General features: G+C 34.6%; 1 protein-coding gene across 1 annotated transcript in view; it reads right to left on the bottom strand.

Annotated features, from left to right (window-relative positions):
• Positions 1 to 24,409, bottom strand: part of trhde.2 (thyrotropin releasing hormone degrading enzyme, tandem duplicate 2) — a 213,450-nt gene that overhangs the window by 177,313 nt on the left and 11,728 nt on the right. Inside the window, exon 3 of the mRNA XM_056455542.1 lies at positions 16,128 to 16,254. Coding sequence (XP_056311517.1) covers positions 16,128 to 16,254 — 127 coding nt within the window. The remainder of the gene's footprint in view (positions 1 to 16,127; positions 16,255 to 24,409) is intronic.

Below are 24,409 nucleotides of genomic sequence, written 5' to 3'. Positions count from 1 at the left end.
CTTCATTTATAAAGCATACAACTCACATCCACTCTTAAAATGCTTTAATTGCATCTGTGGTTCCTTGAAACTTGAAAACATACATGAAAACTTTCTATGGCACAAAATGTTCTTTGCGAAATCTAAAAACCTTTTATTTCTGTGGCGTTACTGCAAAAATAATCTGTTTTATGTTTTAAGACCATAAAGGTCCACACTTATGCACTTTATTTTCTTCTGTGTCTTGTGAGATTGTGCTTTTAAACCTTTTGAAAATGCTTTCCAAAGTGTACAAATTTCAAAACACCACTTTCCCAGTGCATGGACTGTGAAAAAAAGATTATCCATTTTTAGTCGTGACACAATCATGTCACCCATTTTCAAAATTTTCAAAATAGTTTTATTTTTCTCAGTAATTAAATCTGTTAAGTATACAGTTTTGGATATTTTTCTTTTTGTCTGATTTTTAAATACTTTGTTTAAAATCTTAGTTTACAATGATTATTGGCAAAGTCAATGAAAAAATGTAGATGAAAATATGGGATAGATGCTAATGTACCATGTTGTTCATTCCCTTTATTATTTCTCTATTCCCTCGTTTTCTTTTGCCTACTTTGTTTATTTCCAAGGTTTCCCTCATCAGTTGACAGTAAGTAGCTATGTTTCCATCCAAAAATGCTAAATTAACTTTATACGCAACACTGGATTATCGCATAAAAGACGTGCGAATAAAGCAGCGTTTACATCCAACGAGTCAAAGCCAACAAAATCGTCACTTCCTGATTAACTGGTGCCAAATATCAACAGTAAAAAGGGAATTTGCTGCAGTAGGAGAAGCTGTGTGAATCTTTTCTTCATTTAATCAATGACTTGTGCCTCAGAAGACAATCCTAACATGCAGTGAACGTACGGTGGTGTTTGAAGGCGTGAGACGTGGAGCACAGATGCTCCTGATTCTGGAGGTAATTAATAATATAATAACACTAATACTAAATTTTCCATCCCTCAGTCCATCCATTCATCTGTACACTAATTTGCACAACTTAAAAATAAAAAAAAATGTAAATAAGTTGTCACTACATTTTGACAATCAGACAGAACCTTATTATTAATTCTGTTAAACAGTTGTGACATCACATTCAAAAGAAATGTTCCATTTACATAAAAAATATGCATAGACTATGTATATTTTTCCCTATATACAGTCAAGCCTGAAATGATTCAAACCCCTGGCAAATTCTGACTTAAAATTACTTTTATTCAGACAGAAAGTTTAAGGGGTCTATTTGACTGGAAATGACAGGTCAGAATTTGTCAGTGGTATGAATAATTTCAGAGTTGACTATATACAGTTGAAGTCAGAATTTCCCAAATGATGTTTAACAGAACAAGGAAATTTTCACGGTATGTCTGATAATATTTTTTCTCCTGGAGTAAGTCTTATTTGTTTCATTTCTGCTAGAATAAAAGCAGTTTTTTGTTTTTTATAAGCCATTTTAAGGTCAAAATTATTAGCCCCTTTAAGCTGTATTTGTTTTCGATAGTCTACAGATCAAACCATCGTTATACAATAACTTGCCTAATTAACCTAATTAACATAGTTAAGCCTTTAAATGTCACTTTAAGCTGTATAGACGTGTCTTGAAAAATATCTAGTCAAATATTATGTACTGTCATCATGGCAAAGATAAAATAAATCAGTTATTAGAAGTGAGTTATTAAAACCATTGTGTTTAGAAATGTGTTGAAAAAAATATTTTCTCCGTTAAACAGAAATTGGGGAAAAAATTAGACGGGGCTAATAATTCTGATATCAACTGTGTGTATGTATTGTGCAAATACAAACTTTTAATGTGTACACAACTCACAATTAATCTTTAAAAAGCACTATTTATATTTCCAAGGTAATTTAAGACATAAATAGTCAAGGTACAAGTAAAATGTAAAATTACTAGATAAAAAAATCATATTTTTTTGTAGGAACAAAAAAACTAAGTACAGTATATGTATTTGCATGTCCAGCGTGCCACTGGGCCTGATGCTCTTTTCTCTTCTCTCCTCTCTGTCATAATCAATCCAATTATAGGCTTACATCACACTTTATTGAACAGTCCTCTGGAGGCATTTTGTCCAGATCTAATCCGCATTATAAAATCAGCCCTTTCTGCTATTTGTGAGAGGGCGAATTCTTGACTTTTTCTCTTTTCTCTGTTCGCTGAAGCTCCTCAAATCTCTCTTCAGCAGCACCTGAGGGACTTTATCCTTAAAGCCATTTAAAGAGAGCATAAATACTTAAATACCATCATCCTCCATCATTCCCAGTGAGATTCCTAAATCAGCACAAACAGATAGATGGCAGCTTTTCTCTAAGAAAAAGTATACATCAAGGCTTTATAAAGGACACATATTTTACTTTTCGCCTTACTGTTGATCCTAAATGTCCAATCAGAGTCTGACAAGAGATGAATGAGGTTTCAGCTCTGAATGAACCAATGACAAATGACTCTGATCTACATCACAAACTGAGATCCTGCAATCAAACTCAAGCGTGTGTGAAACTGAACTGTGAACTCATTGACCAGCACACAAACACAACATAAAACTGCTTCCATTGGCAGAAATCTGGAGAGACGACTGAAGCACGGGTCCTGACAGCATGAGACTCCACTGAGGTCAATATCATTAACACACACTCAGTAGGGTGCTTGCTCTTTAGTGTGCGCTCAATACATCTCTTTATTTTTACTTCTTTTCTTAAAAGGTTCTGCAGTCGTGCCGCCCATAATACAGTAAGATCAGAAACAGGTGGTAAATGTAATGTATAATGTAATTATACATTATACATTATTACTATAATGTAATACTGTAGTATGTTTCTGTAATATTGATACACTTTAATACTGGTAATATCAATAATATTCATATTGATAACTTAAAAATAGCATATTACGATAAAAACGTATATATTTCTAGTCATACTGAATGATGTACTGGGGTTATCACTATAGTGGGATCAAGTGTTACTTTATTTATATATTTATTTATTTATTTACTTATTTAAATATTTATATATTTACAAACAATAAGAAATATAAACATCCTCTATATGGTTTTGTGTGAAATAATAAGTTACAAATCAATAATAATAAGTTCATATATGTTTAGCTTTCCTTATTTGCAACACAAGTTTTATTTTACATTTTATTGACTGTTCATATTTAAAATAGCTTATATTGTATAAATACACTTAGATTTAAATAGACATTATTAAAATATACCATATAATTAAATCAACACAATCTCACGGCAATTCGTAACTTTTTTTTAGTGGCTAATTCGTACGAATTTGTATGATCTAATTCGTACAATTTAGTACGATTTGCTCATCCTCCAATGACGGTTGGGTTTAGGGGCGGGGTTAGGTGCCACGCCTCCTTTTTAAAATCGTACCATTTCGTACGACTGAACTCGTACGAATTCGTACGAATTAGCCACTAAACTGTCAAAACGTAAAATACTTACGTTTTCTCGTGAGATCAGGCTGAATTAAATACTGTAATAAATATGTATTTAATAATAATAATATAAAAATATATGTTGTTGCTATTTTAATTCATTACATATATAACATGCCACGGTTACAATGGCCTTATGACATTTAAGTTTATAACAGATTTATAACAAGTTATGTCATGTTGGTAATGTGAAGTTGACATAACATACTGTGCAAATGACACCTATAATGACATGTGCATACATAAAATCTCCTTTCTTTCATGGCCTGTCATATCATGGTTATAAAAGTGTCATGTCAGTCTTATGAACACCCCATCATGAAAAGTGTTACCACATGCTATTTTAGAGCAAATCATTGCCATAGGAATACATGTATGATACAATTATAATACAGTGATACGATTTTTAATTGTTGTGGGAATATAACAAATAGATCCCAAGAATATGGTGTATTCTGGATGGTGCAATCACAAGCAGAGCTTTTGACTTGATAACCCAGCTAACAGTTAATTTGTTAACTTTACAAGATTTGCTAAGCAATATTAACAGTACCAGATCAACACCAACAAAAATGAAGGTCACACTTTATTTTGATGGCCTGTTTGTTGAATTTAAGTTACATTGCATCTTAATGCCAACTAATTCTCATTAGATTATAAGTAGACTGTTAGGTTAGGGTTAGTGTAAGTTGACATGTACTTGTAGAGTTTCTTATAGTCAGTTAAATGTCTGTTGAAGGAGCAGTATTAACAGATATTAAGCAGTCTATTAATACTCAAATAGATCATAAAAATAAAATGTTACCAAAACGAAAACTCCTCCTAATCTTGATTTGAGCTTAAAACGAGTCTCTACACTTGACCAGCAGCTCCTGCTCACCTGCTGAATATATCAGCGCTATAGTCAAAGCTAAGGATTATGGGAACCACACACAGCAGGGAAAAGATTACACAGGACAGTGAACTGAACTGGCAAAAACATCAGAGCCGTGTTTCCTGCTGTATTTCAGTGTAATCTGATGTCTGGATTCCTCAACCTTCAGCAAAGCTGCTTTTAATCTGTGTGAAGGAAACAGCAGCAGGAGATTCTGCTTCAGCTTCAGGTTTGAGTCTCAGCAGGAGGAGGACAGAAATGATGGACACAATCGATAGAGAGCAGAGGCTGAAGAGTTCAGAAGCAGATGATAGATGAAAAGACACGAGGGCCACGACTTCGCCTTCAGCGAGACCTGAACTCAGCAGAAAAAAACAAGGCTTCCAGCTTTCATCATGCTTCACCTCCACCCAAAATACACACACACAAACAAAAAAAAACACACACACAGAAAGAGCTGTGATTAAACACACTAAAGGTCAATGTGTTTCCTGGAATAAAGCCGCACTGCTGGTGCCAGAGCTCTGAAAGCTGAAAATGAAGACAGAAGAACCACAAAAAATGACAAGTGAGAGAAACGTGAGCTTATTGCAGATTTCTGGAGATGCTGGATCACTTTTCATACTCTGCTGTATTTAAAAGAAACAGATGAAAAACAAAAGCTAACATCTTAATATAAATACAAAAATGACAAATACTAAAATACAGAGAAGCACTGTACATTTCAATTACACTAGTTAACAATCACTTCTCTTAATATGATCACTGACCATGGTAATTATACATTAAAAACCTCTAAAAGTGCATTTGCAGTTAGTTGAAATTAAATAAAAAACAAAAATAACAAATAATTTTCTTTTACAGTGTAAAAAATGTAATGACACAAAGTCAAAACAACAATTATTTTTATGTTGCTTTAAGTAATTTTAATAAGTTAATCGGGATTCAACTAATGTTTTTAAGTTATACAAAGTTTAACTTAACATTTTTTTGTCCGTTTGATTGATCAGAACTTGAGATGACTAGAAAAGTTTGTTTGATTCAACCTAAATATTTAAGACAGCAAGATTTTTTTTTTTTTACAGTGTATAAACAGAACCACAGCCATATCACCCTGCAGCTCAAGAGTGGTTGCCCACTTAAGCGAAGCACGGCTGAGCCTGGTCAGTACCTGGATGGGAGACCACATGGGAACACAAGGTTGCTGTTGGCAGGGGTGTTAGCGAGGCTAGCAGGGGGCACGCAACCTGTGCTCTGTGTGGGTCTTAATGCCCCAGTATAGTGAAGGGGACACTATACTGTCAGTGAGCACTGTCGTTCGCATGAGACGTTAAACCGAGGTCCTGACTCTCTGTGGTCATTAAAAATCCCATGGCACTTCTTGTAAAAAGTAGGCTGTCCTGGTGTCCTGGCTAAATTCCCTCCCTTGGCCCTTACCCATCATGGCCTCCCAATCATCTATTGAATTGGCTGTATCACTGTTTCTCCACTCCCCCTACAGCTGATATGTAGTGAGCGCACTGGCGCCATTGTCTTGTGACTGCCGTCGCATCATCCAAGTGGATGCTGCACACTGGTAATGGTGTGGAGAGACCCTCTCTCATGATTGTGAAGCGCTTTGGGTGTATGGCCATACATGATAAATGCGCTATATAAATAAACACATTGCATTACATTACAGAAGAAAGAATGTAGAGGAAGTGTAATTGATAACAGAATTTTATTTTTGTTGTTCGTGTAATGAAAAACAAATGTTATTAAATTACATTTAGTTAGTTATTAAGTTATTATAACATAGCATAAGTTATTAAGTTATTAATTTACTTAATTGAGTATTGAATTCAATAAATTAGTTTACCAGGCACCATTTTTTCAACAAAACTAAAACTGAATTTAAATAAATAAATAAATTCATGAGCTCACACTTACAGATGTTTGAAAGAATAAAGCATATTTGGCGGGCTGTCCAAGGAGGGGTCTCTGAGCTCAGCCTAACTAGTGTTATTCCTCTTGTCGGAAAAGAGAGAGACGTTGGGGTCCAAGTGAAGGGTCTAGCCTGGCCTCAGAACGCTCCCCCGAGGTAGATATTGACCCAATCCCAATTTTATCCCTTAGCCCTTGCCCTTACCAATTTTTTTAGCTTTAAGGTGTAGGGCTATGGGGAAGGGCTAGATAGCCCTTGAAACTGAGATTTTGTAACGACATTGTTCGTGACTCATCATTGCAAATCAACAACAAATGCATCAAAAATTCATTGGTAAAGTTTTTACTGTAGTACGCTACGTGAGATCTGCTTCCTTTATGTCTGTTATCTGAGGCAGCCGAGGGAGGAGATTAAGACACGCATAAAGGCACGTAGAAACGGTGGGCGAGGAGGACTTACCTTAAAGGTGCAGTACAATAAAACCGCCACCTGATTAAAAAAGGTATAAAAAAATCAACTTATAAAAGGTATAGTAAAAAATCTGATGGGTGTTTTGAGCTGAAACTTTACGGACACATTCTGGAGACACAAACGACTTATATTACATCTGAAAAAAGGGGTAACCTAGGTGTCCTTTAATACACTCATAATGGTGTTCATGTTTAACGCTAAATTTGGCTATCTATAATCCATTATAATAACTCCTGTATAGTAGTCCCACAACATACTTTCACATCTGTCACTTGATGACACTCGAATACCCTGTCATTAGCTTTTACAGTGTCTGGTATAACATTAATGTTAATGTTGTTTGGATAATGTCGTGTGTCTAGATGAATATGGCCACGGTGTAAATGTACAGTAGTTTCGAGCTTATTTCCACATTAGATCTTTATGATAACATGATATCGTTGCCTTCAGTGATTTCCTGAGGATAAATACCAATAAAAATAACAAAAGTTGAATAACTACAGCAGTTGCCATCGTCAATCTCATCTGAAGTAAGAGATTGCGATGACATATGATGACGTGTGCAGGTGTTGGAGTGCTGTCCCATTTCTTAGGGGTAAGATTTGAAGCCCTTCCCCTTCACACACTTAGTTTCAAGGGCCTATGCGAAGGGGTAGAGGTAAAAAAAAAAGAATTTGGATTGGGACTGTGTCTCGGGGATTGGTGGAGGGATGCGAAAGTCATGAAGGAAGAACGAGTTTGGTATTCATGGGGGTTTGGTCTAATGCTGAAACTAATAATAGAATGATTGTCAATGATGTATTAGAATTGTTGAAACTTCTGCGCATGCTCCTCCCGCATTTTTATAAAACATCACTAAATATAGATTTATTTAAAAACTCCAAATGAAAGATTTATTAAAATTACTGAAATGCTTTGGAACAGATTTAACAAAACACTTTCACATGTGTGTTTGCGGATAACGACTGCTCTTGCTGGTATATTTGGATGATGAAGGCTTCGACCTTGTATTGACACTTGAAGATATCTGAAGAGAAGCACAGACAAGCTAGGTCCTTTTGATCATGTGACTTTATATTCATATCATAAACCACAGCAGACACATACACACAGAAAAAAACATACACTTAAAGTATTAGTACATTGAGTTCTGGCTTTGCGAGGCTGCTAATGGAAAACAATATACTGTGAAGCTTTCAGTCAGTGCTGGGAAATATTACATTCAAATATGAAGGAAAGAAAGTAATGGTGGATTTTAAAAAAAAAATATTCATCAGATGAATAATGAAATTAAGATTCTTGTAATAAGATTTATGTTCTCGTACTCCAATAAAACTTGATCTAAAAAGGAAGTGAACTCATCAATCATATTTAATGGCACATAATGTGTTAATAATATTGATTTTGAATATAGCATGCTTTTCTCCTCTTGAATACTACACTACTTATACCATTGTTGCAGTGTGCAATACAAATATAAATGCTTCTTTATATCTATGAAATATTCAGAATATTGACAATTACCATAAAATGCAACTAATACATATAAGAAATAGTCTTATTTGTAGTATGGAGTAAGCAGTATATACTATAATTTATTGTGTGAACAGATTAATATCATTATTCAGAGAAAAGAGTCTCAATCTTTACTCTTCGCAGAGCTTAAAGTGTCAAAGGTCTGTTTGAGAAACACTTTAAGAGTAAAAGAGGAGAGGCGAAGAGCGTCGCTATGTTAACATTCATCAGACATACAGCGGCTTTGTGATTCTTTTATAATGTGCTCATTTTTCATCTCTAGTGAAACACCCTTCAGTTTTATGACCGTCACTTTCACAGCAATAGTGAGACGCTTTCAAAACGCCCCTCGCTCGACCTTGATGATTAGTTTTAATGAATTCTGGAAGAGATTACCATTACCCTTGGGATTTTTTATATTAAGGGCCTAACCCAGAACATTTACAGAGATAGTGATCGAGACACAAAAATGAGGTATTTAGAAGAGCAGCTTATGCTTCAGTTCTCGAAGACGTGAGGGATGATGGGCATTTTTGTTATTTATTTATTTTTTTGATGGTGTCAAGGAGAACAGAGAACAAACGAGCAAATGAGAAAGAAATAAAGAGAAGAAAATGTGATGGTTGTGTTTATAATAAATAATAATGGCATAGAGCAGGAACGCTGCACAGAAAGATGACCTTGCAGAGGACATGAACTGCAAAAATGAGCCAATAAGTGAACTCGAAATACAAAACAACCCCATCTTCCTCAAAATCAATCATTCACCTCAGAAAATATTGTATCTGTGACACCTGAGAGCGTCTGCTGTATGTGAACATCGAATCTCCTCAGCTGTTTAATATCTCATTCTCTCAGATTAATACACACAGTTTGATCTCCAGCTCTGTGTTTCCCACAAGACTGAAGAAATTACCCAGAATACCCTCTTCTCACTGTAATCTCATAAAGCTATGGCAGCCAGGAGGTGACTGTGATGAATATCATCATTCCCATCTTGCATCTGAGATCAAATAAATGTGAAGGTCATGTGTGTGTGATTGTGATCTCTGAGAAACATGAGCTTTACATCCTTCAGACAAGAGGAACTTGTTCCTGGATCAATATGTAGTTAAGACGAGACATGTTTTGCATGCACCTATCAATTTTGGGACAGCTGGATTTTCATAAAGTGTTTTTTTATGCAAGGAAAACACAGAATACATTTTAAGTGTTTCTTTTGTACCAATTTTCTGGTTGTAAGATTTCATGTGCAATACAAATTTGTAAAGCCTGTTTTGTCAACAACAAAAAAGCCATAAATATCCAATTCACCCACTTTTACATACACCAAATGACAAAGAGTTATTTATATTCTAAAGGATTTTTTCATAAGTAAGTTGCCTGATTATATACAACAAAAAAAAACTCCTTGACCTCACCTTGTGTTCAAATATTTGTGCTAGAAATTAATTAATTTTCTTTTATTTACCTTCGGCTTAGTCTCTATTTCAGAGGTCGCCACAGCGGAATGAACCACCAACTATTCCAGCGGTTTATCCAGCGGATGCTCTTCTATCCACCACCCAATACTGGAAAACACCCTTACACTTTCGCATTCACATGCTCATTCATACACTACGGCCAATTTTTAGTTTATTCAATTCACCTATACTGCATGACTGTGGGGGAAACCGGAGCACCCAGAGGAAACCCACGCCAACACAGGGAAAACATGCAAACTCTACACAGAAATGCCAACTGGCCCAACTAGGATTCAAACCAGTGACCTTCTTGCTGTAAGGCGACAGTGCTAACCACTAAGCCACCATGTCACCATTAAGCAATGCATAATTTGGATACTTAAACATAATGTTCCCTTTATACATCTATCTTGATTTTTATCTAGATTTATATCTGGTATTTATTAAGAAGCGGCAATCCTTATCTCATTTTTGATCAGTTGTGGTCAGTGCAATAATTATTAGGAGTTATTAACCATTATTATTTATTGTTTTGCTATAGTAATCATAATATTTACAATCATGTGTTGAATTTGATCTCTAGATTAGTGTACATTGTTTTATAACAATAATTTATTCTATTTAATGTCCATGTCATTCATTTAACGTATTTAATATTGGGGTCAACCAAGTGTTTTGACATAGTTTTCTTCTTTTAAAAAGTTAGGGGCCAATCATAACGAACATGATTTTCTGTTCTAAAAATGTGAGGGGCACCACACTGCTTTTTTTGTTGACAAGTCAAAAAAAAAGAAGTGCGGGGCGCTTTTTATGCTGCTAGGCAACCACTAAATCAGCTGTGCATTGTGCGCAAGCATTGTTGATATCGGTATAATTGCGACCACTAGTCTTCCCTCCATCAATAAAGTCTTCTTGGTCGTCTTGACAACACAAAAACTGCTGTCAACTCAATGGAAACCCTCCGCCTCTGCTTTCATTTGATTGGACAATGAAAAAAGACGCAAGTGACTAAGCACGCTTTTTCCACTTAGAGTTGACTTTTTTCAACTGCGAGTGCAGAACGTGCAACGACAAAAACATGAGGTGCGCAGGATACATAAGCAGTACGCAAAACGCTCATAGCTGCAAAGACTGTAGAATACACAAGACATGTCACTTATATAGTTTTAAATGAGGAAAAGTGTAACGGTCAACATGTCGAATGAAGCCTGCCTATTAGTACAGGAGCCAATCAATGATCGCTATAGACTGACAACTCTCCGAGGGAGGGGCTCGGACCAGCCTTGAGTTTCTGCAGATTTTGTGTGATTCGAATGTTTAGAAATGAAACTAAAGACACAGTTGTGGTTTCCTAATATGATTCCTAATATGAAATTTAACCATAAGCTTGGCAAGCAATTTTGGAGAATTTGATGTTTCGCCAACCAGACAGAAAGCCCGAGCATACTTCTTGAGAGGCGTTTTAAAGACGGCCACTGAATGAAATGAGTTGTGTTAAAGGGACTTTAGTGGCTGTTAAAACATTCTAACCGTTATACCATTGAAAAGTTGTACCTCTCAACGCAAAAAAAAAAGCGTGTGATCGGCTCCTTACACAATAGTTACTTTCCCTGGTAATTAGTTACTTTTTAAAATAATTTTACTAACTCTTACTATTTGTGAAAAGTAAATAGTAACTGGGGATGCACAGTACACTTGGAGTCGTATTGGTATCTGTTGTAGTTGCCAGCTGTGTTTTCTCCGCTGGAGATTACTTCCGGTATTCTTACCGAAATACAACTCCCAGAACTCTTTGCACCCATCAACTTCTGCAGCAGCTGACAATAATCCAGAGATTCACACACACATACACAGCTGTAGCTTGTTCTCACTGATTGCATGAACTGATTAGATGGACTATATACAAGTCACTTTCTTATTTACATCGCTGAGTCTTGTTCCTTTATTAAACATTAGAAAGCGTTTTTCCTGGTCTTGATTCTCATCTTATCATTTTTTGATTCTTTGCCGCCTACCCAGACCTTTCGCCTGTGTATTGACTACCTTTGTTGGATTAGCCTTTATGCTTCTGTTTTGCTCTTAGTTTTTCCCTCTGCCTGTATGACCTGTCCTGTAATAAACTGAATTAGGATCTGCAAGTCTTTTGTCAGCGTCCACTTTGTAACAATATAGGTACAATATTAGGCTGATATTTTTGGCTGATATCTGGTGTTTTGATTTTGGTTAATATTCAGTGATTTGTTGCTTTATTTGTGCTATTTTTATCAGGCAGTAAATTTTATTCATATAAAAGAAAGTTGACTATAGAAAAGAATAGTTGATTAATAAAGTTCGGAAATGCATCTTTTAAAGCCTTTTGTTTTTGCAGTGACGCGGAAAAAAATGGACATATATATCGGTAAATACGTCAGCTATTGGTTTCCAGTTATTGGTATTGGTTGAAAATTCCATATCGGTGCTTCCCTAATTATACTCATAAAGATTTCTAATTACTTTTTTAAAGTAATATGCTCAACTGGTATTTTGTTTTACGCTATTTAGCTGCAGCGTCTTGAGCTGAATGACACTGGGATTTGATTTGATTGGTTTGGACTGGTTCTTTTCCCACTGTCCAACATTTCACACCCATCCTTTGTTTTAATAGCAATGGAAGATTAACCCGTCCACATTTGTCACGTATTGGATTTCCTTCTGCATTGCTCTGTATCTGTCAGTCTCATTCTGCTGTCGACTCGGCCTCTTTTTGATAGATCATTGATCTCCGTCTGAGAAGCACTTACAGTAGATCAATATCTAAGAAAGATCACGTCCCTCTCAAAGGACGCACTAAATGCTTCTTCAAGCGCTCACAATGTCTATTTCTTTTGACAAACAGATGATGTGCTCCATTACAGCCTTCATACAAGCTGATTATATTGACAGAGGACACCAAAAGACCAGCTGTCATGTCCAATTTTAAATACATTTATCAGTAAAGCTTGTTTTTATTAAGTGAAATTGAATTAGGATGGGATCGGAAATAATACAAAAACATATTGATCTTAATTTTCAATAGGGTCAACTTGATATGTTCAATTAAGATAACCAGTGTGATGCTGAATTTGCATCTTTTGTTGGTTCTGAAATAGTGTTCCTGTTAAAAACCACTTTGTACAGTGGCCGGGAAGTGCAAAACAATATTACAAAGTGTGAAACACTTTTACAAAGCTCAAGACAAATTTACATTTTAAAAAACATTGTTACCTATAATGAGACACAATTACCTAGGAAAAACAATTTTACCAAGGACGAAACAAATTTACATTTTAGAAAAAAAACGCAAAACAATTTTATCACTACTGAAACTAATTTACAATTACAGATTCTTTACGGAAAGGGGAATTTTTGATCTGTATTTTTGATACTGTATTTTTGATCAAATAAACTCAGACTTGTCAAGCAGAATTGCCTTCTTTTACTATATAAAATATCTTATTGATTCCAAATTTGGACTGTTATTGTATTTATTTATTTATGTATTTGCTGAGTTTTTTTCTTTCACTTTCGTCAATTAGTGAAGTTTGTTCCTCGCCACTGTTTCTCGCCACCTCTGGCTTGCTTCGTTTGGGACGTGTGGAGCTGCGGATCAGTGGAATTGCACTTCAGCGTTTGGACATTTAGCAGTAAAAATTAAACCATACTGAACTGAACTAAACTGAGCTTCAACTCTGACAGCTGGACTGACACTGTTTCAATTTATTAGAATGGCTGCTATGTTAAGCTGCTTTCACACTTTTCATTAAAAACCCACATATGTAAATGATAATATATATATTTTATTTATTTTACTGGATGCCATTTATTTAAATTGCTTACATATAAAGCATTTATATTGTTAAATATACATTGTTATTTCACCATTCCCTAATGCTTTATTCTCTGCTTAATGCAGCAGCATCTTAGTTGATATACAGATTGAGAGGCAGACGGTGACAAAACACTGTCAACAAAATCTGAGAATTGGCCATTGTATGTGTTTTGGCACACAGATCGGTGGGTGTGAAATGTCTAAATGAAAGAGCTTACAAACTTTGGACCTTTTTTTTAAATCTGCATTTATCAAGACCCTCCCAAAAGCATCAGCAGTTAAATTCCAGCAGATTGAGGATATTTACTGATATAATGAAAGCTAAGTGGCAGAATGGTGTTGTGGATGCTCTGATTCTTCATCTGATCGTTATTCTGCATGCGGCTCTTCACTGCTGATGAAGCTTCTGGAGGCTTTTGGCTTCTAAAGCATGAAACTGATTACTGAGCTATTAAATGCAGCCTGACAACAAAGTCCATTTTCTCTTCTGCTTTACATCATTGTTTGAATGTCTTTCCTGCTGATTTCACCCTCTTTGAGAGAGAGAGACTGAAAAAGAAAGTGTTTGGTGGCTCTTTGTCTCCTCTGTCAGTCAAGCTGATCTGGGCTCTGATTAAGTTGCTCTAATTGGACTTTGCTTCAGAATCGACGGGTGAACAACGAGCCACTATAATGAAGGACTCGTGCTGCGGTTTCTGCTGTCGTTTCACAAACTGAGAGAAATCTCTTCGCCATTAGTGAGGAATCACATGCCAAGAGGCGTAGACACAAAGAACTTTATCCTGTAAGTCAAAGAACGAAACCAAATACTGTAACTGCAAAATCTCTTAAAACACATAAACTGGAGCACTCGGAAATGCTTTGTAACAAACTAAAAGACGTCATTGAGGTGTTTCAGACACTTGAGATGTGATTTTCTGCTTAACCTGTAAGCTCCAAGTTTATTTCTCTTTATTTTTGTGCTTTGCATGAGCAGAAAGACAGAATGTCCCTGTTTAGAGGCCAGAGGCTCTGCAACTGCTCCAACACTCCACACACAGATGGTGCCTTTACATAACGGACGCATTCATTACATCCACATCATTTCTCAAATCTCATGCTGAAATCATTTCGTCCTTCAGTTTAGAAATCACATGCAACATGTCAGAAGTCTCTTAGGGTCACCAAATAAAACAAACTCTATCTTTTGTACAGGCAGCATTTCTGACATGACATTTTAACAGTCAGACGGGACTGTCTTTATAGCAGGCGACAAAATAAAGGTCGTGAAAATCTGGAGCCTCATTAAAGGATTCGGCATGTTTGAAAAGATTCAGTCAAAGGATCCTGCAGGACGTCAATCAATAGAGCAGCAGTAATGAAAAGACTCATTAGCGACACCAGGGCATGTGTAGAGCTTTTAAAAGATGCCAATCCTGTTGTACTGTAAGTCACATGACTGTCAACAAGCTATTGATCATCTCGTGTCCTGTGAAGAACTGAAAGCTTTAGATTTTGAGACAGAATGTCATGTGTAATCTTGTGAGAAATAATCACAATTTAGCACGTCTACTTTAAAAAGAATATACGTATGTATTATTTTCAGGCATACTGTAGTACCACATGCTTTTTTAAATTTAAATTGAAATGTAGAGTTTAAAATAGTCATTTTAATTACAGTATACACAAAGCATTACACTTCATTCACAAGGGAAACATATCAGCTAGACTGCTACATTTTCCTCATTACCACTAAACATTTCAAGTGTAATTACAGGTAATGTTATAACTATAATGTCCTCTAAAAACCTGGTAGGTAATCCAGCTTAAGCAGTTAGCTGTGTTTTTGAATTTGCTAGCTGGCTAATATGCTACAGAGAAGGAGATTGACAGTCTTGTTCATAACACAACTAAAGCCGGCTTTTCCAGGAGGCAAAGATGAGAAATAAATAGAGAAAGAAAAGCACTAAAATGTTTGTGTGTGTGTGAAAATGATGAGGGTCTTAACCTTATTAGCAAACTGAGCAACTGCTTCCCAGAGAGCGTTTACAGAGTAAAGCACATGATTAATATTACATGCCTGCTGAAACACACACACACACACACACACATTTGGAGATGAGTGAGCAGACGGCAGGAGAGCGACAGACAGAAGCCCAGAGAGAGATTGATGCCTACATTCAGATGAATACAGAGAGCTGACAGGAACCCAATGGAGCGAAACGAGTCGTCCAGAACAAACGCACTCACACTTACAACTACATACAGCACATACACGTCAAAACAGCCACAAACACACACTTTCACAGCACAAGCAAGGTGCGTGCTCTGATTCCCAAGAAAACAAGCGCACGCGGCCTGCAGCACTTTGAGGATCAATAAACGCAAGAGCTGTGTTGATATCGACACTCTTCACTTCTTCACACCAACACAAAACATGAAGTCACACAGAACCGGCAGCAGGAACAATGAAAAATCTCATAAGAAGAACATTCATCAGCAGTTTCAGCAGCGTCATTGAAGCCAGATAAAGATGAAGACATTTCACCGGCCGGCTTACCTAATTTGGGGAGGGAATATTTGACTTTGAAGTAATCCTGGTAAAACTGCAGGAGTCTCTTGGTGATGCGCAGAGCGTAGTCACCCGATCCGCTCTGGATGGCATCAGGTCTGGCGTACAGCCGAATCTACAACAACAACACAACAGAGAACAGAAGTCAGAATAAACTCTTATTCTGCTCCCGTGAGGAGAAATGAAAAGTAATCCTTGGGGAATTTATCTGCCAAACGCTTTCATCTGGCGGAATATTTCATTCATCTTTCAAGTGCATCCGCCATCTATTATGCAAAACATTACAAACTAGAGTGCCACAAATTAACAATCAGTCATTTTCACCTAAGAACCTTTTTTTCCAAGCAGGGCAACCATGATTGCAATGTTAATATTGAATTATGACGAACTGCTACCCATAATTCCTAAAAAAAAAAAGATTCACCAGAAAAGTAGGAAAAGTTGGTTGGAACTAAAGCCTGTTTTCTATATTTATTTATTTGCAACTTATTCATGTGATTTTTAGCATCATAACTCCATTCATCTGTGTGTCATGATCCTTCGCAAATCCTATAAAAACATGATACTGATTTAATGCGTAAAACCGACATGTACTTATCAAATTCTCTGAATGTGTTTTATGTTATCAGAGATGCCCAAACTAGGGCCCTCTAGTTTGGGCATCTCTCAGGCCAGAGTTGGCCCATAGTAACCTTTGATTTGGCCCACCATCCCATCTGAGAAGAGTGATGAGAATGATGAGCATAGTTTCGATATTGTCTATTCAAATTTAATGCAACCATTTTTATTTGTGTTAATTGTTAAAATCTGAAATTAAATGTTTCAAATAAATGGTGTAAATTAATCTGATTTCTTGTTTAAATGTACAGTTGAAATCAAAATTATTAGCCCCCCTTTGAATTTCTTTTCTTTTTTTAAATATTTTCTAAATGATGTTTAACAGAACATAAGGGAAATTTTCACAGTATGTCTGATAATATTTTTTCTTCTGGAGAAAGTCTTATTTTTTTTTATTTCAGCTAGAATAAAACCATTTTTTTGTTTTTTAAAAAACATTTTAAGGTCAAAATTATTAGACCCTTTAAGCTATATTTTTTTCGATAATATTTTTTTCGAAAAAAACATCATTATACAATAACTTACCTAATTACCCTAACCAGCCTAGTTATCCTAATTAACATAGTTAAGCCTTTAAATGTCACTTTAAGCTGTATAGAAGTGTCTTAAAATATCTAGTGAAATATTATTTACTGTCATTATGGCAAAGATAAAATAAATCAGTTATTAGAAATTAGTTATCAAAACTATTATGTTTAGAAATGGGTTGAAAAAATCTTCTCTTCATTAAACAGAAATTGGGGAAAAAAATAAACAGGGGGACTAATAATTCAGGGGGGCTAATAATTCTGACTTCAACTGTATCTATTGTACTATTTATTCTATTATTATTCTATTATTTATTGTATCTATTGCTATTGAACTTCAGCTGTTGAAAAATGTCATTTACAACTATAATATGTGTTATTTACGGTAACTGAATTAAGTAGAAATCTGAAATGTGAGATTATTATTAGAAATACGCAGAGATCCTTAATTCTGTGTCAGCAGTAAATAATTAAATGTGTGTGAAAGAGGAAGTAAGAAAGGTGAGAAAACGAGTGTGAAAGAGGAAGAGTGTGAGGTGTGGCTCACTGGGAAATATATTCCCACAATGAAAATGATCTTGGACTCTTTTAGCCGAAGGCTTTCTGAACGGCGCAGCTTTCTGAACGGGCATCCATCTAGTCTGAATGAATGTCCTCCTACACTAACAGAGTTAGCCTGCAAAACAAGCAGAAGGAAAGCCTTTGTTTCAGAGCCTGGCAGCAATGCGCATTGAATTATGTGTTGTTTACCGCACATGTTGCTGGCGTATCGATCAGCTCTATGTCTGATGTAAAGATGAATGGCTGGCACTTAGAGCTGAGGAAATGATTGGAAGCTCAATCAAATCAATGTGATTTTAAAACAACCTGTAATTAGACAAAGCGCTCAAGTTGACGATCAAGAGGCGCTTCATTAATCAGCCATTGGGAAGATTGTTCGCTGACTCCAGTGTCGACTGCTTCATCTGTTTGTTTGTTTGCTTTTGTTGACGGCAGCGTGACAGAGACTTAAATGGGGTTAATTGAACTGTAATAGACAGATTCTCCACAAGCCGCTGCTCAACATTGATCCATTAACAAGCTCTTTCTGATGAAAAGATGAAGCTTTAGTCGACATTCAGAAAACTATGAGGAGCTCTTGACCTGAAACAACAACCTGTTGAGTTATTATACTATACATGTTTGTATATGAGCGATACTTCACATAATCTTTTCTACATATGTCTGATGGAATGTTATTTAATATTGATCCATGGCAGAAAGTCTAACTACCAGTTTATTTTTATTTTTTGTATACAAGACTAGTTTAGCAGCTTGCCTGACATTCATGCTGTTATAAGCTGATGTTTTAACTTAAAACCTGCATCGATGTTTTGAGGCATTAGCATTCTACTGCTAAAACTATCATTTTGCCCATTAAATGCTGTAAACATGCTTTTTGATCTGGCTGAGTAATTTCATGAATATCTAATGAGCACATGTAGTATAGTGGTGCAGAATGTTGATTAGATATTAGAGGAACATTTGTCATTTTAATGATAAGATAAATAAAAACTGACTGACACTAAACCAGAGAATTTAATATTGGCTGGTATTAAACAGTGTTGTGAATCAAACATGATGCTTTCAGACAATCAGATTACAAGATCCTCTTATTTGAGCAGTTTTAGTAATATAATATCCAACTAAACAGAATAGCTGATCAGAAAATGAAATTATGTTGAGTATAAATGTGTTTTTTGTTATGAATTGTGTTTGATAGATGGTTGGCTGGATGGATGGATGGATGGATGGATTGGTGCAATAGCCTTTGATGTGTGCCTTGTACTTTATAAACTATGAAAATATAAACAACACTCCAAAAAATGTAATAGTGAAACTAAATTGTACATTTAGGTGTGCAACATCTCGTCACCTTGAAATGACATTATACACTTTTAAGAAGCGCACAGTGGTAGTTAAATTAATTTACATAATTAATTAAATAAATCACAATCAATGAAACAACTCTTCAAATTGTAAGATATTATTTGTTATTATTCTAGTCCCCAAAAAAATAAAGAATTTATATATATATAAAATTTATATATTTATAATAATATACATATATATATATATATATATATATATATATATATATATATATATATATATATATATATATATAATAAATATTTTTTGTATATTATACAGTTAATACAACTTTTTATATTATACAGTTGAAATCAAAATTATTAGCCCCCCTTTGATTTTTTTTTTCTTTTTTAAATATTTCCCAAGTGATGTTTAACAGAGCAAGGAAATTTTTTACAGTATGTCTGATAATATTTTTTTTTCTTCTGGAGAAAGTCTTATTTGTTTTATTTTGGCTAGAATTAAAGCAGTTTTTAATTTTATAAATGTTATTATTAAAAGGTCAAAATTATTAGCTTCTTTAAGCTTTGTATTTTTTTTCGACTGTCTACAGAACAAACCACTGCTATACAATAAATTGCCTAATTACCCTAACCTGCCTAGTTGACCTAATTACCCAACTCAATCTCACAGTAATTCTTAACTTTTTGATTTAGTGGCTAATTCCTATCAATTCGTACAATATTATTCATACTATTTAGTATGATTTGCTCATCACCCAATGACAATTTTTGTACGACTGAACTTGTAAAAACGTAAGCTGATGAAACGTAAAATACTTATGCTGAATTACCCTAGTTAAGCCCTTAGCCCTCTACCGCATGGTGTTACCATATGGCAACATGATATTTATGTTCATTTCCCTGCCACTGTTTCTTTAAGACCAACATTGAATTTTTTTTTGTTGGACAGAGAAGACCTTAATTTAGCCAATGATGTGCTTTGGTTAAGTCACAAGACATGCAGTGTTTTTCTGTGGCACAATTGCTGACAGACAATGTCAATAAAAGCAAAGGACCAAATTATGTCAGATCCACAAAAAAATCTGAAACATCACCTCCAATAAGTTATGATGACATATTGACAACTCAATTTTTTTTAATCAAATTAGTTTTTTGTAAATGGATCAAATGTATGTTCGCCAAATGGTGGCCATAGTGGAACGTGCAATATTGCAATAGGTTAGCTAGCTAGCAAGGTCAACTGTGAACTTTTAAGTTGTAACAATAACAGCATGAATCCTAGTAATATTAAGTTGATTAGTTGTATGTTAATGGCATTTGAATTATAGATAAAATCTAGTTTTAATGGCAATACTACTTTTGAATAGATATGAATACAGGGAACAGTGTATTATTGAGCACCACCATGTTCTATGGTAAGTAAAACAAGAAAAGGACAGAGCTGGCTCTTCCTGCAGATGAAAGTGAGGATGAGATGGGTTTTAGTGACCATGAGAATGATGCAGATTGGACATTTGATAAGAGCAGTGATGAAGACAGTTGAAGTAATTTAGCTCTGAGGCAGATAAGACAGGCGTTGTATAGTATATAGAATAATATTCAATTCAATTCAATTCACCTTTATTTGTATAGCGCTTATACAATGTAGATTGTGTCAAAGCAGCTTCACATAAAAGGTAACAGTAAATAGGAACAGTGTGGTTCAGTTTGTAGTGTTTAAGTTCAGTTCAGTTTAGCTCAGTTCAGTGTGGTTTATTAATCACTACTGAGAGTCCAAATACTGATATATATAATATATAAACATTGTTTGCTAGTAGCTACATTATTCTGATGCATCTGGATGTACTAGACTTTTTTATTTATTTGTTATAATATTTACTGGAGAAATTATTTGTATTCACTGTATGTTGTATACATGATAATACAATATTAGGTTTGTTTTTAATAATATTCAGCAAAAAATAATGGATTAAATGAAAGCTGTTGGAATATCAGTTATTGAAAAGTACGTATAAGGTGTCATTTATAAGTTCTACGTTAAAGATTATAAACTGCAACACCAATTAAATCATTTCAAACAACAAAATTAAATATAAGGAAAGTTCTAAATTTGAAATTTCTAAGTTAGATCCACTGTTGGACATTGTTGCCATATGGCAACATATCATAAAGTACCTTAAAAAATAAATTTTTCCAAATTTTATTTTTACAGCACTTCAAGTTAAGCCATTTTAAGAAAAGAAAAACAGTCAAATATTTTTTATAGATCTATCATAATGCGTGCAGTAGAGGATTAAATGTCACTTTAAGCTGTATAGAAGTGTCTTGAAAAATATCATGTAAAATATTATGTACTATTGAAAAAAAAAGAAAAAATCTTCTCTCCGTTAAACAGAAATTGGGCAAAAAAATAAACAGGAGGGCTAATAATTCTGACTTTAACTGTATGCGAAATGCTTTATCCACAAACAAAATTGTCTTAAATCCTCTCCCTCATTTTTTAACTTAAATTGATTCCTTGCTTAAAGCAACATGTTTATTTAACAACAAAAAATTCTGCAACTTAATAGAAACTTATGAAAATATAATGCTTCTAGTAAGTATTTCTTTTATGCTTTCTGTGTTTTTTATTTATTTTGCACTTCCCCTTTCTTTATTTTGTTCTCTTTTCTTTTTTCCTTTATATTTCTTATTTGTTACTTATTTTTTTCACTTTGTATATACTTGTATTCCAATCTCTGACTGATTTATACTGTACATTTCTTCTTTCTAAATAAAAGTTTTTTTTTTAAAAAAAGCACATTCAAGTATACGATTGATTACATTAAAGTACTACTATAAACCTTTTTGTGGTACATACATTTTTTTTTTATGTATCCACTCCAGTGAGTGACATGCTGTTTTTTAGGGGGTGTAAAATGGAAAACAGTACAGAATGTTCTCTTCTTTCTTCCTTTTTTTCTGTTGATAATTCTAAAAAACATATTAAGCATAAAGGTAAGGTTTAAAATAAACCCCATGTAATATATAGCTAAGAACAAGCTAAACAAACAAACAAAAAAAAAAAACAGGTATAACGTTTGACATTCTGTTCTTTTCACTTATGAATTGATGTCTATGCCTCTGGATTGATGGATACAGAAACAACTGGACAAACAGATATTAATAACATTTTAACTGCATCAATAACTGCATATTCTTCATTAATTCAGAATTGACTATAGTTAAAATTCACCACTAACATCTAAACATTTAGCATCTTTGTTTGGCTTTCAATGTTTAGAATACTGTATACTTATTTAAAGGGCACCTATTTTCCCCTTTTTTCAAGATTTAATATAAGTTTATTGTGTCTCCAGAATGTCCAAAATTTCAGCTCAAAACACCCATCATATTATTTATTATACCTTTTTGAATATGGGAAATTTGATCTGTTGTGGTGCTGTGATGATGAATTACATAGAGATTTCACTGTCTTTTTCTTTATTACCAACATGGATTGTTTTAAAAAATGTTTTAAACTTGTAAAACTCATTCTTGTGGTGCAGGTGATCACAGCGAGCTGAAGAGATCTTTTAATCCCAGTTGCTTTGCTCACATCCTGTCTCGTGGATATGATTATACGAGTTACTACTGAGACATGTTAATACGTGGCTGTCAATCAATTCGGTAGGTGGGGAAAACCACACTCCTACATCACGTTGATGTTCGTCCTCAGAATTGCAGGGATTTGGATCCTATTTTAATGTCAGGAAATTTCAAAAAAGAGACTTGTTGTGTTTCTATACTTGCACACAGCTCTGTCCAAACACTTACAAAAGTTGATTTTCATTACAGGTGTCCTTTATTTAAACATATTCCAAAATGTATAAAAAAATTTATATTATATATATATATATATATATATATATATATATATTTATTTATTTATTTATTTTTTTCTTCTTAAATTCTCATTAAATTTCAAAGTATAAATATAAACGCTGTAGGTTAAACGATGACAACAAACAAGCCTGCAGTTCTCAAGAAACACAGTCTCAGGCATCATTAATCCACTCAACACACAGATCATTATGCTGGAGGTAGAGGAAGATGAGTCAAATGCATCAATAAATGTGCTTATAAATTCATATAGTTGTTGTAAAAACCTAAAACACAACTGCTCAACTGACCTCTATATGACCTGTAGTTCTTTTATGATCTCTGTGGTATTTTGTGGGTAGTTTTCTCTTTTTATCTGTTCCTGTCTGCTCTAGATGGGCATGGCTAATTATAATGAAATGTATGTGGTTATTGATCAACCATAGGTGATTGGTCAGCCTTTACTTGATGCCACTTTTGTGTCATTGCCGTTGCTCTATTTGAGTTTACATCATTCACTCGTACAATTCACTTTCATTTGTTCATTTGTTTGCCTGAGAAAGAGTGTTTCAGATCAGAGAGAAAGTTCTTTTGATTGTTTTTTGTTACTGTGTACTGATTTTCTCAATTTATTGACCATTGACTGTTTAAAGAAACATTTCAGCTTTGTGATTTCTGAATATACGGTTTGGAATTTTGTATATACCATATATACTTTGTTTTTACCAATTTTAAGGGAAGTAGAGAACATGATGTCGTTTCATTTCATAATAATTACAGTTGTTTTTATTTAGGGAGTTGGGTAAATTAACATGTATTTTATTTTCTTGTGTTTACACATACAGATGTGGCCACTGAGAATGTGCTTTTCTTCACGCGTAGTGCTGCAATTTGTTACGCACAGTCACGTGCTGTGCTGCAGCATCAAAGGCCGCCTTTTCATTAAAAAAAGCATATCCACCAGGTGGCACAAGGAACAACCGCTTTTTCACTGAACCGCTTTTCCTCTTTCCCTAAATCAAACAACACGCCCAGGGGTACGTTTCTGAAAACCATTGTTTGCCAACTAAGGTCACAAGTTCCATCGTTATAATAAATACATAAATATGAGGGATAGAAAAAAACATAGCTTGTGGTCAGTTTAAAAAGTGTATTTTTAAGGCTTGGTTGTGTTTATGGGGTGCAAAGCAATGTGTGCTCATGATTCATTTGTAGAAAATCATGTAATTTTTCATGTAGCCTATCTTACTTTGATTATATACAGCTACTCAGCTGTCATATTTCTTAGTTCCTCCTAAAACCCGCCCTCAACAGACTCTGATTGGTCATCTAACATAGTGTGCTATGATTCACGGATCGGCTCCACATCACCAGGAAGAGCCATGCC

This window comes from Danio aesculapii, chromosome 4 (genome assembly GCF_903798145.1).
Source record: "Danio aesculapii chromosome 4, fDanAes4.1, whole genome shotgun sequence".
In the NCBI taxonomy this organism is placed as follows: domain Eukaryota; kingdom Metazoa; phylum Chordata; class Actinopteri; order Cypriniformes; family Danionidae; genus Danio; species Danio aesculapii.
Note: the sequence above shows the minus strand (reverse complement) of the source record. Positions and strands in the feature narration are given on the sequence as shown.